The 15,407-nt window shown below is 60.7% G+C and overlaps 2 protein-coding genes and 1 long non-coding RNA gene across 5 annotated transcripts in view; 1 reads left to right on the top strand and 2 right to left on the bottom strand.

The window, feature by feature from the left end:
• Positions 1–14,117, top strand: part of TMPRSS9 (transmembrane serine protease 9) — a 50,491-nt gene extending 36,374 nt beyond the window's left edge. Inside the window, exons 10-19 of one of the 2 annotated variants that reach the window (XM_086699616.1) lie at positions 1,064–1,200; positions 1,925–2,228; positions 2,366–2,537; positions 3,072–3,343; positions 3,912–4,048; positions 7,980–8,361; positions 11,981–12,152; positions 12,818–13,083; positions 13,158–13,294; positions 13,779–14,117. In XM_086699616.1, the coding sequence (XP_086555742.1) occupies positions 1,064–1,200; positions 1,925–2,228; positions 2,366–2,537; positions 3,072–3,343; positions 3,912–4,048; positions 7,980–8,361; positions 11,981–12,152; positions 12,818–13,083; positions 13,158–13,294; positions 13,779–13,940 (2,141 nt within the window). In that variant the 3' untranslated portion in view covers positions 13,941–14,117. The other variant, XM_086699615.1, reaches the window with a different exon arrangement.
• Positions 7,590–10,161, bottom strand: LOC147583908 (uncharacterized). Its single transcript, XR_015248606.1, has 2 exons — positions 8,492–10,161; positions 7,590–7,777 (listed from the first exon to the last, which is right to left on the bottom strand). It is a non-coding gene; the product is annotated as an uncharacterized LOC147583908 (long non-coding RNA).
• TIMM13 (translocase of inner mitochondrial membrane 13) lies at positions 10,193–15,405 on the bottom strand. 2 transcript variants are annotated; one of them, XM_086699646.1, is made up of 3 exons: positions 15,211–15,405; positions 15,056–15,124; positions 10,193–11,328 (listed from the first exon to the last, which is right to left on the bottom strand). In XM_086699646.1, the coding sequence occupies exons 1-3, from the start codon at positions 15,328–15,330 to the stop codon at positions 11,092–11,094; spliced, it is 426 nt and encodes a 141-aa protein (XP_086555772.1). In that variant the 5' UTR covers positions 15,331–15,405; the 3' UTR covers positions 10,193–11,091. The 2 variants fall into 2 exon arrangements, with proteins under 2 accessions (XP_086555772.1, XP_086555773.1); XM_086699647.1 differs by lacking the exon at positions 10,193–11,328 and adding an exon at positions 14,688–14,904 and having other exon boundaries at positions 15,211–15,395.
• Between the last annotated feature and the right edge of the window lie 2 nt (positions 15,406–15,407).

Below are 15,407 nucleotides of genomic sequence, written 5' to 3'. Positions count from 1 at the left end.
AAAGAAAAGAAAAATGTGTGATTTTTACACCTTCTGAAAAGGAAAGGTATTTTCCATACGGACCTAATTAGGAGGGAATATAAAGATAATTAAGCCCAGGCCACAAACGTTTCCTTTCAGCCTCCCTCGTTCACTGACCACAGGTCCGAGGGCAGGGAGCAGAGCAGTGAGCCTCGCCACGTGGGGCTCCCAGGCCAGACCGGCAGTATCCAAGAGCGCTTCCCTTGGGGGGTGGGGGCTGTGCTTTATGTTTGTGTCACCCGCTGTAGGAGCCAGCAGCCCCCTGCAAGCTGGCCGTGGCCGTGTGCCTGGGAAACCGAGTTTTTACGTTTTATTGCATCTTACGCGTTTAAATCTACATTTAAATAGCCACATGTAGCCAGTGGCTGCCAGACTGGACAGCACAGCCCTGGAAGGAAGTAGGTGGCGAAGACGACAGGTGGCGATGAGTGCATTGGAGACTAAGGTTGGGTGGAGATGGGGGCTGCAAGCTTTAATAGGGTGGTCGGGAGGGGCTTCTTGAGAATGGGGGTGAGGGGGGAAGGCAGGCAGATTGTGTAGGGACAGACAGCGCTCTAGGCAGCTGGGACAGCATGCACAAAGGCTCTGGGGTCGGTGGTCCAGACTTGGACTTTTAATTTGAGCCGGGATGGGGGGAGGGCATCACCCTGCAGGATCTGGGGAGAGGGCAACATAGTCTGTAGCAAAGAAGGCACTGGCTGCAGCCCGAGAAAAGGGCTTGTCCGCAGAGTAGGACAAGAATGATAGCAGAGGCAGGTACGGGGAGGCTCAGGGCAGAGCAGGTTTTAGGAGTGAGGTGAGGAAGGAGCCCAGTCTTGGGTGTTCACTTTGATGCCTCTTCGCCGCCTGGGCCACGGAGGTTGCTGGCGGGCATTTGTGGAGTGTGTGCTCTGCCGGTTTCCGAGCTGGCTGCTGCCGCGGATCCCCTTCCCGCTGGGGAAGCCGAGGGCCAGAGCAGAGACGGCCTGCAGCCTCCGGCCTCGGGGTGGCTGCCCGGGGCCCCGAAGCGCTCATCCTGCTGCTGTCTCTCTGTCCTGGGCAGTGGTCAAGCCAGAAACGCTGCAGAAAGCCACAGTGGAGCTGCTGGACCAGGGCCTGTGTGCCAGCCTGTACGGCCACTCGCTCACCGACAGGATGCTGTGTGCCGGCTACCTGGATGGGAAGGTGGATTCCTGCCAGGTGAGCCCCGCAGCCCCCGGGGCCTGGGGACGAGTCCCGAGGGCCCAGGCCCCGCCCCACCTGCCCGAGGCCCCCAGGTTTCCGCCCTGGAAGAGGGGGTGCTCAGTTTCCAGTCTGCCACCAAGACTTCCCTGCTTGACCTCTGGCACGGCTCCGGATCTCCTTTTTCCTTTATGCCTTTGGTCTCATTTCTCAAGCCCACTGGCTGGGGGGGGGGGGGGGGGGGGGGGACTGCTGCCTGCACTCGGTGCCACAGCAAAACCGGGGCCTGTGGAAAAGGTGGGGAAATGGTGGCAGAGGGCGTGTGCTTGGGAACGTGAGAGTCCAGGCGAGCTGGGAGTGGGAAGGGAAAGGGTGAGCAGACAGGATGTGTGAGGGCGGATCAGGCCCTTCACTGCCAGTGAGACACGGGGGCAGCCACACTGGCCGCCTTAGCAAGTGGCAACATCATCAGAGATCCCGCGGACGAGGAGAGGAGGGGATGTTTATTTGGGCTGGGTTTTGAACTGCCAGAGGCTGAACCGAGCGAGGTCTTGGAGACCCCACGGCCCGGCTGTCCAGCTGTCCTGCTGTGTGTTTACAAAGAGCAGACGGAGGCTTGCCAGCCACCTTGGCTCCAGGAGCCCGTGGGGAGGGGGGACTCCTCTGACTCTGCGGCTCTGGGATCTGGACTGGCTGCGGCCAGGGCCCCCGACCCTCCCAAAGGCGTGCCTCTGTCTCCCAGGGCGACTCGGGAGGCCCCCTAGTCTGCGAGGAGCCCTCTGGCAGGTTCTTCCTGGCCGGCATCGTGAGCTGGGGAATAGGTTGTGCGGAAGCCCGACGCCCCGGCGTCTATGCCCGAGTGACCAGGCTGCGTGACTGGATCCTGGAGGCCATCGCCACGGCAGGCCGGCCTCTGGCCCCCACGGCGGCTCCCGCCTCCACCACCGCCAGCACTGCCCGGCCCACCAGTCCTGAGAGCCCCGCCAGGCCCACTCTGGGCCTCAGCGCCGCGCCTCCCGACTCAGTCACCGCCTCTAAGCCACAAGGTAGTTTCTAGGGGTGCAGGCGCAGGTAGGGTAGGCGTGCGCCCCTGCGGGACTGGGCGGATGGGTGCTGGCTCCCGGCAGCTCTCTGCGGGAAGGGGATGCATGCCGTCTGGGCCCTTCTCTCTTGTTCCCCACAGAGTGCGGGGCCAGGCCCGCCATGGAGAAGCCCACTCGGATCGTGGGCGGGCTGGGAGCCGTGTCCGGGGAAGTGCCCTGGCAGGTCAGCCTGAAGGAAGGTTCCCGGCACTTCTGTGGCGCCACCGTGGTGGGGGACCGCTGGCTGCTGTCGGCCGCCCACTGCTTCAACCAGTAAGACCCACCCCGGCCCCTGGGTCTGCGCAGCCACCCCTGTCCCCCTCTGTCACCCGGTGCCCTGCCCCCTCCTCTCGTGAGCACGAATCCTGCCGCACAGAGGCAGCCCTTCCCCTCGGCTCAAGAACTGGTTCTGTCCAGCTGCAAACCGAGAGGGAACAGGCGGGAGAAGTGAGGGTTCTGCAGAGGGCGGCGGGGGGGGGGTGCTCAAGGGCCCCACCTGGGCTGCAGCTCCTGGGGGGAGGATTCTGCTGGGCTGGTCTCTGGGGGACAAGTGGGGGCATCTTCGCCTCCGCCCCATGGTTAGTCTGTCAGTCACAGGGCACCAGGGGCCCCTTGTGTTCTGGCCGGAGGAGATGAGCCCGCAGGGGCTCCCTGCCTTGTCCACAGGCCCCCGGCCTGGGACCACTTTTGGGCAACAGCCATGTGGCCCCTCCGTCCTCCCGGCGCCCCTCCCCAGAGCCCGGGCCCCACAGCCGTGCCTGGCGTCCTGGGGGGCAGCGGGGTGTCTGAGCGGCCCCTTGTCGGCAGCACGAAGGTGGAGCTGGTGCGGGCCCACCTGGGCACCGCGTCCCTCACGGGCGTCGGCGGAAACCCAGTGAAGATGGGGCTCAAGCGCGCAGTGCTGCACCCCCAGTACAACCCCGGCATCCTGGACTTCGATGTGGCCGTGCTGGAGCTGGCCGGGCCCCTGGGTTTCAACAAGTACATCCAGCCTGTCTGCCTGCCCCTGGCTATCCAGAAGTTCCCCGTGGGCCGGAAGTGCATGATCTCCGGCTGGGGTAACACACAGGAGGGAAACGGTGAGCTCCCCACCAGGCTCTCCGGTCCCACACCTGCAAACCCCTCTCCCCTCCGCTCCCCCCAGGGTCGCAGGCTCTGGCGCACGGGCAGTGTGGCTGCTTCAATAAAGGTTTATCGGCACCCAGCCCATCCGCTGGTTTACAGACGGTCTCTGGGGGCTTTCCTGCTACAGGGGCAGAGCTCAGTCGTTCCAACAGAGACTGTCTGGCCCGTAAAGCCATGATTATGTGCTCTGTGGCCCTTGGTAGAAAAGCTCGAGACCCTTGTGCTGTACCCTTCAGGGACCCCCAAGAGTTAGTGCTGCTTTTGTCCTCCCTGCAGGTCACCCAAGGCGCTAGGGAATCTGCCTGGGAATGTTGGTGAGAGCCTAGGGTGCTGAGTAGGAGCACGGGGTCCGCCCCCTTATCACTACACGACCGCATGGATCCCTGCGGCCCCGAGGGGCTGTGGTTCTTTATCCATAGGGCAGGGACTCCCCTCCCCGGGTGGGTGCTGCCACAGCGTAGCCGACGTGGAAGAGGGATCGCTCTGTGAGTGAGCTTGTGTGGGGCCTCCTCTCCTTGGCAGCCACCAAGCCTGACATTCTGCAGAGAGCGTCTGTGGGCATCATAGACCAGAAGGCGTGCAGCGCACTCTACAACTCCTCCCTCACGGACAGGATGCTCTGCGCCGGCTTCCTGGAGGGCAAAGTGGACTCCTGCCAGGTGAGCATCCAGGGGGCCGCCTGACGTGTTCGCAGACGGAAGGGAAACAGTTTCCAGTGCGTCACAGCGAGCAGGGGAACCCTCAAGAGAACCCGAATGCCTGTAAATGTGTGGTTTAGAGAAATTGTCATATTTCCAAGCAGAAGATGAGGTGGGTGTGCATAAAAATACAGACACTAACTTGAAAATGTGCAGCATGTATTCACAGGAGAAAAAGCTAATCACAAGTTATGGCACATGTGACTGCTCTGTGTCGCAGGGTAGCCAGTGAGCACCTGAGGTGTGTGTGATCCAGCTTAGGGGAAACCTGGCTCCAGAACCATGCCGTGAAGGCCAAAGAAATACACAAGTGGGGAAATGTATAGTCTTGGAAACACTGATGTGGGGCGCCTGGGTGGCTCAGTTGGTTAAGCATCTGATTCGGTTTTGGCTCAGGTCATGATCTCACAGTTTGCAAGATCAAGCCCCATGTCAGACTTTGCACTGACAGCACAGAGCCTGATTGGGATTCCGTGTCCCCCCCCCCCCCCCCCCCCGCTGTCTCTCCCTCCCCCTCCCTCCCTCTCCCCCTCTCCTCCTCTTCCTACCACGTCTGTCTTTCTCAAAAAAAAATTTTTTTAAATGTTGAAGAAATATCGATGCAAAACCCTTAATAAAATATTAGACTAAATCTAATAATGTGTTAAAAGGAAAATAAATCACAACCATAGTGAGTTTATCTCATAAAATCTAGTCTGACACAGGAGAACCCAGTAACACCACTCATCACATTAGTGGACCAAAAGGGAAGAAGGGCGTCTTCTCCAACACCACAGAAAAAGGCATCCGATACTTTTTAACAACCGTTCGTAATTACGATTTTAAGAAATTCCCATCCTGTGAAAGACAACAGAAACCTACAGCCGACATCATGTTGATGGTGAAACAGAGCCTTCCGTTCACACGCCAGGCTGCCTGCCGTCACCAAGGACATCTGGATTAATGCGGGGAGTCAAGAAAAAAGGAAAGGGATGTGTAAAGTGGACAAAAATGTAATGTGCAGTAACATGACTGTCTACCAAAAAAGTAAAAACACACAGAGCCAAGTAAGAAACTACGAAGATTCAGAAGAGTCCAGCACGTCTGGCTTGATACCAGGTCATACAAAGTCCAGGACGTTTCTTTTCCCAGCAAAAATCAGCATCCGGGAGAAAGGGATCCCACTGACGGAGCAAAATCTGTGTGGTGTCTGGCAGTGAACTCCAGATGTTAAGGTTTTCGTGGAGGATGTCACTAAACTCTGAAGGAAACAAAAAGGTCTGAGAAACATACCATGTTCACGGACGGTAAGACAATATTATGAAGCTCTGTTTGTCTCCATTTTTTCGTATAAATCACTGCAATTCCAGGCAAAATTCCAGTAGCATTTCACCATATGACTTGGCAGGCTGGTTTTAAATTCACGCAGGAGAGCAAAGTAATGGTACCTGACCAGGCAGGATAGTCCTGGTAAAGAAGACTCAGGAATGTGTGTACCGCCGGGAACAACAAAATAGGAAGCGGCGATGGCTCCTACTTCTGTGTCAACAACCAGCCCGAAGCTTAGTGACTGGGAACGAGACTCATCGATGGGGCTCCTGAACCTGCACTTTGGTAAGAGCTCAGCAGGGACGGATTCCGCCTGCTCGTCCCAGCAGAGAGGGCCAGGGCCCCAGAGGGTGGACTTCAGTAGTAACACTCAGAGGTATTGCTCACGTCCGCCAGGTTGAAGATATCGGTGGCTGCTGTTGGGGCGCCTGGGTGGCTCAGTCGGTTGAGCGTCCGACTTCAGCTCAGATCACGATCTCGCGGTCCGTGGGTTCGAGCCCCGCGTCGGGCTCTGGGCTGATGGCTCGGAGCCCTGGAGCCTGTTTCCGATTCTGTGTCTCCCTCTCTCTCTGCCCCTCCCCCGTTTATGCTCTGTCTCTCTCTGTCCCAAAAATAAATACACGTTGGAAAAAAAAAAATTAAAAAAAAAAAAAAGAAAATATCGGCTACAACATAAATGTACACTCACAGGCCGCAGTTGAGGGAAATGTGGCAAATAACTTGCAGTGGGAACCTCTAGGGCAGCTTCTGGGAAGTGCACTTGTGGGTTCAAATCCTGGCTCCTCTTCCCACAAGCTCCATGACTCCAGGCACATTACTCAACCTCTCTGGGCCTCGGATTCTTGTCTGTAAAACGGGGCCATAGTAATACCTGTCTGCTAGGGCTGCTGTGACTTGAATGAATGAAGCAAGTTGTAAAATATTACATGTAACATATTTATGTACATTTTAAAGACAGCACTACATATTTTCTAAAATTACTAATAAATGTAAAAGCATAGTGGGACCCACCAAGCTCCTAATATGTTCACTTTTGGGGAAATGGGGCCCCGGGACCAGGGGCAGGGCTGTGTCAGTCCCCACTGCCGTGTAACAAAACTCTCCAAAGCTTGGTGGTGTGAAGCAGCCATTTCTTCCAATCATAGATTTTGTGGGTTGGAAATTCCGGTGGGGCCCAGTGGGGCTGGCTTGTGTGCTCCACATGGCGGCGTCTGCGGCCTGCAGTGGGACGGCTCAAAGGCTGATGTCCCAGGAGATTCTGAAGGGGTTTCGACTTGCACATCCAATACTGGTTGTTGGCTGGGGTCTCAGCTACACCCTACATGTGGCCTCTCCACGTGGACTCCGCCTGGGCTCCTTTCCACCTCGAAACGTGCTGGCTGGCTCCCAAAAGCAGGTGATTCAAGGCAGCAAGATGGAAGTCACCTGGCATCACTGTCCCCAAAGTTTAGGGGCGAAGGCAGCCACAGAGCTGCGCCCAGGGTCATGTGGAGAGGCAGACCCCCACCACCCAATGGGAGGAGTGCCAAGATCTCCGCGTTCAAAGAGCACATGTGGGATGAGGGAGACAGTCTCCTGCCACCTTTGGGAAAAGCAGTCTGCTGTGTGGCCTAAGCTCTATTGTAACATTCTGAGTTTTTGAAGAAAAGCAAGGGGTGCCTGGGTGGCTCTGTCGGTTAAGCGTCCGACTTCAGCTCAGGTCATGATCTCACGGTTCGTGGGTTCGGGCTCTGTGTCACGCAATGTGCTGACAGCTCAGAGCCTGGGGCCTGCTTCAGATTCTGTGTCTCCCTCTCTCTCTGACCCTCCCCCGTTCATGCTCTCTCTCTCTCTCTCTCTCAAAAATAAACAAACATGAAAAAAATTAAAACAAAAAACAAAATGGGGGCGCCTGGGTGGCTCAGTCCGTTGAGCCTCTGACTCTTGATTTCAGCTCGGGTCATGATCTCACAGTCCAGGACTTGGAGCCCCGTGTCCAGCCGGCTCTGTGCAGACTACATGGAACCTGCTGGGGATTCTGTCTCTCCCTCTGCCCCTTTCCCGCTCTCTCTCCCTCTCTCAAAAATAAATTAAAAAAAAAAGTTTGTTTTTTTTTTTCTTTTTAAAGGAAGAGCAGTATGTTACTGGTGTAATTTTTTTTGAAACATATAGGAAAAAGGCTGGCGGCTAATAAGCAGAGATTGGGTTTTCTGCGTTTTTGTTTTTTTGTTTTTTTTACATCTCAAGAACAAAAGCAGGAAAAATTGAAGTTCAGAGAGAAGTGACTTGATCAAGGTCATGCAAGGTCTGAAGCCAGGTCTCCGGAGCCCCCGTGCCGTGTCTCCTGCTCCACTGATGGGTCTCAGCCACCCATGGGAAGGCTGGAGGGCCAGGCGGTGGCCCCTGCAGGGAAGGTGCTGCAGGGTCACAGCCAGCTCTTTACTTTCTTCAACTTCCTCCCCATCCACCCGCCCCCCCAAGTCTCTGAGGAATAAGTGATCTGCATCATCGTGTGTGCTGGGGGTGGACAGCGTGTGGTCTCACGCACCGTGTGAAATGATGGCCACAACAGATGTAGCTCACCTTCTCCTTCCTTCCCTTTCAGGGCGACTCCGGGGGACCCCTGGCCTGCGAGGAGGCCCCTGGTGTGTTTTACCTGGCGGGGATTGTGAGCTGGGGGGTCGGCTGCGCTCAGGCCCAGAGACCTGGCGTGTACGCTCGAATCACCAGGCTGAAGGGCTGGATCCTGGACACCATGTCCTCCGGGCTCCTCCCCACCGCGAGGACCCCCGCCACCAGGCAGTCCTCTGGGACGGCAGCGGCCTTCACAGTCCCGGGAGTCCCGGCCAGCACAGCCACCCCCTCGGCCACCAGCAGGGCAACCAGCCAGCCCGCCAACATGACTGCAGCCACCGTAAGCGCCACTGCTGGGGGACAGACACCCCTCCCAGACGCCCCGAAGACCACCGTGGGCTTCCAGCCACCAGGTACTGGGGCGAGTGGAGTGATGTGCGGGTGGCAGGGGTCCCGTGTGGGTCTGCTCACGCTGTTAACGTCACAGGGGCCACAGTGCGCAGAGGGTGGGGGCAGGCTTCACCAACAGACGCTTGTTCTCACCCAGGCTGGAGGTCAGAAGTCTGTGTAGACACTGTGCTCTCCCTTGTCCGTGTCCTCATGTCGTGTCCTCATGTCCCCATGTATGTGTCCTCATGTCGTCACCTGTAAGGACACCTGTCACACTGGATCAGCACCCCCCCCCCCCCCCCCAGTCCTGAGAGCCAGGGACACGGGCACTGGTTGGCCAGATGTATGTTGTCTAGTGGCGGATGCCTTGGCCCCAAGCCCCTGTCTGCTCCTGTGTTATTTGTTATTTATTTAGTTACTCATTTTTAATTTTTTTAAGTCTGTTTATTCACTTAGGGAGAGAGCCCAAGTAGGGGAGGGGCAGAGAGAGAGGAAGAGAGAATCCCAAGCAGGCTTTGCACTGTCAGCGCAAAACTTGATGTCGGCCTTGAACCCACAAACCACAAGACCATGACCCTGGCTGAAGCCAGATGCTTAACCTACTGAGCCACCCAGGTGCCCCTATTTTTTATTAAAAAATTTTTTTACTGTTTATTTTTGAGACAGAGAGCAGGACAGAGAGAGAGGGAGACACAGAATCCGCAACAGGCTCCAGGCTCTGAGCTGTCAGCACAGAGCCTGACACGGGGCTTGAACTCATGAACCATGAAACCATGACCTGAGCCAAAGCTGGACACTCAACCAACTGAGCCACCCGGGCACGCCTTTATTTTTTTAATGCTTATTTATTATTTATTTTGAGAGAGCGTGCACGGGTTGGGGAGGGGCAAAAGGAGAGGGACAGAGAGAGAATCCCAAGCAGGCTGTGCGCTGTGCCCAACATGAGCCCAACGTGGGGCTCGATCCACAACCCTGAGACCACGACTTGAGCTGAAACCAAGAGGCGGACGCTCAATTGACGGCCACCCAGGCGCCGCTGTCTGCTCCTGTTACAAAACGGAGACTTTTCTGAGGCACCAGGGCATGTGGGGAAGTGCCCGGCGGGAGGGTCATCACGGACGTCCAGGCACCCGTCGTCCATGCTTGAAACCCTCCTCTGGGCCGCCCTGGGCCGAGCCTGCCGTGCGATGCCATGTGGCGCGGCAGGGAACCAGACGTTGGCGACGCACACACACAGTCCCTGGCAGGCAGGAGTGAAAAGGGGACTGTGCAGGCCCCGCTCAGGGGCCCCTGGCTAAATTGGCTCAGCCCATCTTGGCAGAACGGGCCCAGAGAGATACTGACGGAGAACGTGCCTTTGAGATCCTTCGTGCGTGACTAAAGCGTTTTTTTATTAAACAGTGATCAGAAGGTACGAACGTGTGTTGGCAGGTCCAGAGTAGAACGCCATCACGAGCAGCCAGCTTCATACTGGCTGCAGCGTCGTGGGGAACCAAGGGCAGGACAAGGCCTGGCTTCTGTGGGGCGCGGGGTGTGCCGGCGGGACCCCTGTCTTAGCAACCATCCCACTCCTGCCCTGCCAACCCCCCCCCCACCGTGTCAGTTTCAAGGGACGAGTGGTAGGTCGCAAAACTCAGAGAGGAAGTGCTGCCACAGAGGAGGGGCCCTACCAAGTAGGGTGGAGGCGGGGTGGGGGGATGGGGGAGGGCCCCGGGCACGCCGCCCCCGCCTGCCCCCAGCAGACGTGAACGTTGTGCTCGTGTCCAGATGCTGAGGGACGGAGTCTGGCTTCATTCAGGCGGGGAGCGGGTCGGCAGGGAGGGACCGAGAGTCCCAGGGGTTCAGCACGTGGGCCTCTGCCGGCTGCATCCACTTCCCTTCCTCCTGGGGAGTTTCCCAGAATTCCCGGCTGTTCCAAGTCCCCATCTCCAGCATCCTCACCGACTCCCCTATAGAGACTGCGACCCAGGGGGGTTTCCCTGCTTCCCTCCTGCATCAGGGTCCCTCCCTGGGCCCCCTGGATCCCCACTGTCCTGTTCAGGGGTGGCAGGGGTGTGTGCGTCTGGTCTAACCCCAGGACACAGGAGCTGGGGGAAAGTGCTCATGGTCACTGTCTTTAAGGATGTGTCGCCTTCTCTTCCCTATTCTCTTCCCTTTCCCTCGCACACATATGGACGTGTGCACACGTGGCCCGACGAGCCTGGGTCGCTCAGGCACGGACCTGTGCCCACAAAGCCAGGTTTAGGGGCTCGCTGCAGCGAGGCAGCCCGCACACCTTCAGAACCATTGCACGGCTCCCAGACCAAGGAAGGGTCTGGGGGCACAGAGGGGGTGGATGGCATCGAAAAGAAGCAGTCTCTGTTGGCTGCGGGCCCAGTCGGCCACATGCCAGGGGTCCGGGCAAGGGTCGTCTAGACCCTTTCAGGGGGACCCAGGTCCCGTTTCCCTGGCAACACAAAGTTAAGACGGATGCGGAGAATCCAGTCCAGAACCCGCTGAGAAGTTATGCACCTGGACGGGAAAGGAGGCCAAGGTCCCAGGCCAAAGGGGGTCTTCTGTTCACGTGGCTCTGGTTCCTGACGGCAGTTTCTGCTGGTCTGGGTGCCGGGAAGCTTCCAGCAGGGACACTCAGGGATACTTCACAGCTGCCGCTGCTTGTTCTTGGCAGCAACACTGTCTCTGTAGCCGGCTTTATCTGGGTCTGGCCTCCCGCCCTGGTGATTTTTACTGTTCTGATAGTCACAGCCAAGTTCTTAACTTGGCCTCCAGTGGAGGTGAGGAAGCCCCCTGGAATGGCACACATTCTCGCGTTGTTCAGCGTGGGGGGGCACTTCCAGGAGAGGAGCTGTTTCCATCAGATTCCCCAGGCCTCCTGGTCTTGGGCAAGATCCCCATGGTGTTGGCGTGTTGGGGGTGGGGCTGAGAGGGAACCGGGCAGGTGGCCCCCCATCTCTCCGTTCTCCCCTTCCAGCTGAGGTTGGGACAGGAGGCTGAAGGGCAGGAAAGGCGGGCTGGGGAAGGAGGACTGTTCCGGAGGCGGGAAATTCCTTGTGGGAATGATAGGGCAGGTCCCTGAGTGCCCCTATGGGTGGTAAGGGTTCCTGCAGCACCCCTTACAACCACCAGTTTGTTCTGTCTGCAGTAGTGTTCTGAGAGGGCATCTTGTGCTGGGGGAGGGGGAGTGATACATGTCACAGCCTGGAGGAAGTGTTGAGGGAAGGATACTGAGTCACACAGAACCCCAGTAAGGGGAGATGCCCAGAGAGGGCATCCAGGGCAGTGCAGGAGCTGTTGGGACAGGGAAGAGGCCTATTGGGCAGCAGCCTAGGGTGTGCAAAGGCCCCGGGGCAGCAAGGAACTTGGCTACTAGGGCAGTGGGAGACGCCTGGTGAGGAGAGGGAGGTGAGCAGAGTTGCTGGGCTGGCCCTGAGCCACGTAGGAGGCAAACCTAAAATGCATTTCAAATACTATTTGAGAAAAGCTCAGAGAAGCCTCATTTACAGGCCTAACCACCAGGCCCAGTGTTCCTGACAGCGGAGGTTTCCCGAGGCAGGTCCCCCAACCTAGTGTGGGCTCCTCCTACCCTGCGCGCTCAGGCGGGGATGCGCTCACCCACCGATCTGTCACCCGACTCCCCCGCAGACTGTGGCCTGGCACCGGTGGCAGCCATGACCAGGATCGTGGGCGGCAGCGCCGCGGCCCGCGGGGAGTGGCCGTGGCAGGTGAGCCTGTGGCTGCGGCGCCGGGAGCACCGCTGCGGGGCCGTCCTGGTGGCCGAGAGGTGGCTGCTGTCGGCGGCGCACTGCTTCGATGTGTGAGTCCGGCCGCCCCAACGCCCCTGGCCTGTGCGCTTCACTGGAGCGCCTTGTCTGAAAACTCACCGCGTCGCCTGTCCACGCTTTGGCCCCAAATGCCCTCCCCAGCCACTGGCACCCACCGCCCCAGACCGGCCCCTCCTCTATACAGCCCCTCCCCTGGCCGTGCGGCACCGCGGTCCCGTCCAGCCCCGCAGCCCCCCCACCCCGAACCCCGGCCATGGCCTCTCCCGGCACCAGGGGCCCAGGTCTGCAGCCACGGGCAGGGCGGGGCGGGGCGGGGGGGGGGGGGGCGGAAGTCTCTGGGGAACGATGGAACACTCCCACCTTGGCCCGCCCCGCTGGCACTTGGCACCAGACCCAAAGGCCACCCAGTGGTGAGTCCCCTTCCCGGTAGGGCGCTCGTAGGGTGGACCAGGCTAGGGGCCCTGTCCTCCAGGGAAACGCGCAGCGCGCCTCCCAGGGCCAGAGCCCTAATACTTGACGGGAACGGATACGCTTGTGGTGTCACCTCCGTGCGCGGTAGCACTCACTCCAGGCACGGGACCCCCGCACCCTCCCCGCCGTCCTAGGGGGAAGCGACGACAGCCCCATTTCCAGATGGGGGGGGGCGCGCCCGGGGCGCGGGGATTCGGGCCGACGCCTGTCCCCGCGCGCCCCGCAGCTACGGGGACCCCAAGCAGTGGGCGGCCTTCCTGGGCACGCCGTTCCTGAGTGGCGCCGAGGGGCAGCTGGAGCGGGTGGCGCGCATCTACAAACACCCCTTCTACAACCTCTACACGCTCGACTACGACGTGGCGCTGCTCGAGCTGGCGGGGCCCGTGCGCCGCGGCCGCCTGGTGCGGCCCATCTGCCTGCCCGAGCCCACGCCGCGGCCCCCCGACGGCGCGCGCTGCGTCATCACCGGCTGGGGCTCGGTGCGCGAGGGAGGTAGGCTCGGCCGCCCCCCCTCCCCCCGCCGCGGCGAGAGGGCCCTCGGCCCACGGCTCCCGTTTCTCCCGCAGGCTCGATGGCGCGGCAGCTGCAGAAGGCGGCCGTGCGCCTCCTCAGCGAGCAGACGTGCCGCCGCTTCTACCCGGTGCAGATCAGCAGTCGCATGCTGTGCGCCGGCTTCCCGCAGGGCGGCGTGGACAGCTGTTCGGTGAGCGCACTCTGCAGCGGAAGCGGGCGCTTCTCGGGACCCAGGTCCCACACGCAGAGGGCAAGGGGGGCGTGGCGGGGCGAAGTCGTCACCGCGGCAAGACCCTCCGGCGCCGCCCTCTCAAGCCCACCAAGCAGGGCACCTTTTCTGACCCTGGAGGAATTTTCACTCGACCACCGTTTATTGGGCATCCATTATGAGCCGGTTTCGGCGCCTCGGCATCCCCCGCCCCCCTCCCCGGCCCGGCACCGGCGGGATGGGGACCGGCGGGATGGGGACGTGGGCTGGGCAGTGACTGCCGCGTGAGGCCCCCATTCAGCCCGGGGGAAATACCGAGTGTCCATGAATGTCTGCATGAACGGGTCATCCTAACCTAGAACCCCTTTCCCAGAAAATAAGCTCACGAGGAAAAGGACCCGGGCCCAAGGGCTACTATGGGGGAGGTAGTGGCCTGCTCTTAAGGCCTTTCCTCTCCTTCCCTCAGGGCGACGCCGGGGGACCCCTGGCCTGCAGGGAGCCCTCTGGCCGGTGGGTGCTAACTGGGGTCACCAGCTGGGGGTACGGCTGTGGGCGGCCCCACTTCCCAGGGGTCTATACTCGGGTGGCTGCCGTCAGAGGCTGGATCGGGCAGAACATCCAGGAGTGACCGCCAGCACGTGGCTGCACACGCCCGGGACGAGAGGTGACGGCGCCAGGAACCGGCTGGCCCCTCTGCCCGAGGAGGAGAGTCTAGGTGGTGGGCGGGCGGGGGGCTAGGGGGCTGCGGGTAACCGGGTGCACGTTTGCTGCTTATTTGGATCCAATAAACAGCCCCTTGTCCCTAGCCTGCTGGCTCAGCACCTCCGTATCACAGCAGGGACCGTTCGGCTGCTGCTCACCCGGGGCCCAGATATGGGAGGTGCGGGGAAGGGGCAGCAAGGCCTCCCCGGGGCAGGACTACCCTCCGTCTTTGGCGCCGGAGCGGGGGGGTGGGGGGGGGGGGGTCTGGCCAAGCCTCCTCTCCAAGTTGCCTTTCGCGTGAGCAACCGGCTCCCGGTCATGGTCATTGGAAACCAGGGGCACAGAGGGTAAAGAGGCGCAGGCCGGTCAGGGGACCCGGGAACACGCCGGGCCACCTCCCGCAGAGACCCCCTCCAGGGAACACCGATCGGGTGCTCTCCGCACCTCCCTTATTGGCCCCCACCTTCAGGTGCCCACGGCCAGGTGGGGCCTGACTATGCCCCCAGGTCCCAGGGCGGATTGTCCGCCCCAGGTGCACGGTGAGCCTGGACCCCGCAGGGGCCGCGCCGCCTGCAATCTGGGAAGTCCCAGGAGGGCCCCCCACGACCCGAGGGAGCGACGACCCCAGTGTGGCGGCACCGGTCTCGTCCTCAGGAACCACGGGCAGGCAGGATGCACAGGCGGGCCCCCGCTTCACAAAGGGCCTTTATGGAAACGGAAAAGGGGGTTGGGGTGGGGGCCTGCCGGGAGCCCGCGGGGCCGGACGCGGCGCGGGGGGGGGGGGGGGGGGGTCACATGTTGGCTCGCTCCCGCTGTAGCCGCGAGTTGTAGGCGCGGGACACGGTGTTCCAGGCGTCCATGTAGCGGTCCATGCACATGGCGATACACTTCTGCGGGCGGGAAGGGGGCGCGGCTCGGCTCAGCAACGGCCGGACCGGCGCCCCACCCCAGGCAGCGGGCCGCGCACGCGCACTCGTCCCACCGCGACGCCCGTTGATCCGCGCACGCGTACTTGCCTCCACGCGGCCCCACGCGCCTCACCTGCTCCGAATTGTCCAGGGAGCCCCCCGGCTTCCCGATGCACTTCCGGAAGCACTTGTCCGTCATCCTCTGTGGGGACAACGCGAACTCAGCCGCGACACCCGCGCCCGGTGGACCCCACTGCCCTCGGCGCCCGCCCCGGCCCGACCCCGGACCTGCAGCAGCTCCTGCGCGTTAGCCACGGCGATCTGCACCTTCACCTGCTCCATGATGAGCCCCGGGTCCAGTTTGCCGCCGCCGGAGCTCCCGAAGTCCGAGCCGAAGCCACCCTCCATGGCTCCGCAAAGTCAACCGAACCGAGACCGCGTGCGCCGACCCGTACCCGCGCCGGAAGTTGCCCCCCCCCCGGGCA

Source organism: Puma concolor, chromosome A2 (genome assembly GCF_028749965.1).
Source record: "Puma concolor isolate L17-30 chromosome A2, mPumCon1.1.hap2, whole genome shotgun sequence".
Taxonomy (NCBI): domain Eukaryota; kingdom Metazoa; phylum Chordata; class Mammalia; order Carnivora; family Felidae; genus Puma; species Puma concolor.
The sequence above is the reverse complement of the archived record's forward strand: the minus strand, read 5'-3'. Positions and strand labels throughout refer to the sequence as shown.

What these genes read in the sequence shown, in the direction of transcription:
- TIMM13 (XM_086699646.1), bottom strand. Translation starts at nt 15,330, where the DNA reads ATGGAGGGTGGCTTCGGCTCGGACTTCGGGAGCTCCGGCGGCGGCAAA. An exon ending in ACGCGCAGGAGCTGCTGCAG is followed by an intron (nt 15,125 to 15,210) that starts GTCCGGGGTCGG and finishes TTGTCCCCACAG; the next exon opens with AGGATGACGGACAAGTGCTT. An exon ending in CCCTGGACAATTCGGAGCAG is followed by an intron (nt 11,329 to 15,055) that starts GTGAGGCGCGTG and finishes CCTGCCCTTCAG; the next exon opens with CCTCCTGTCCCAACCTCAGC.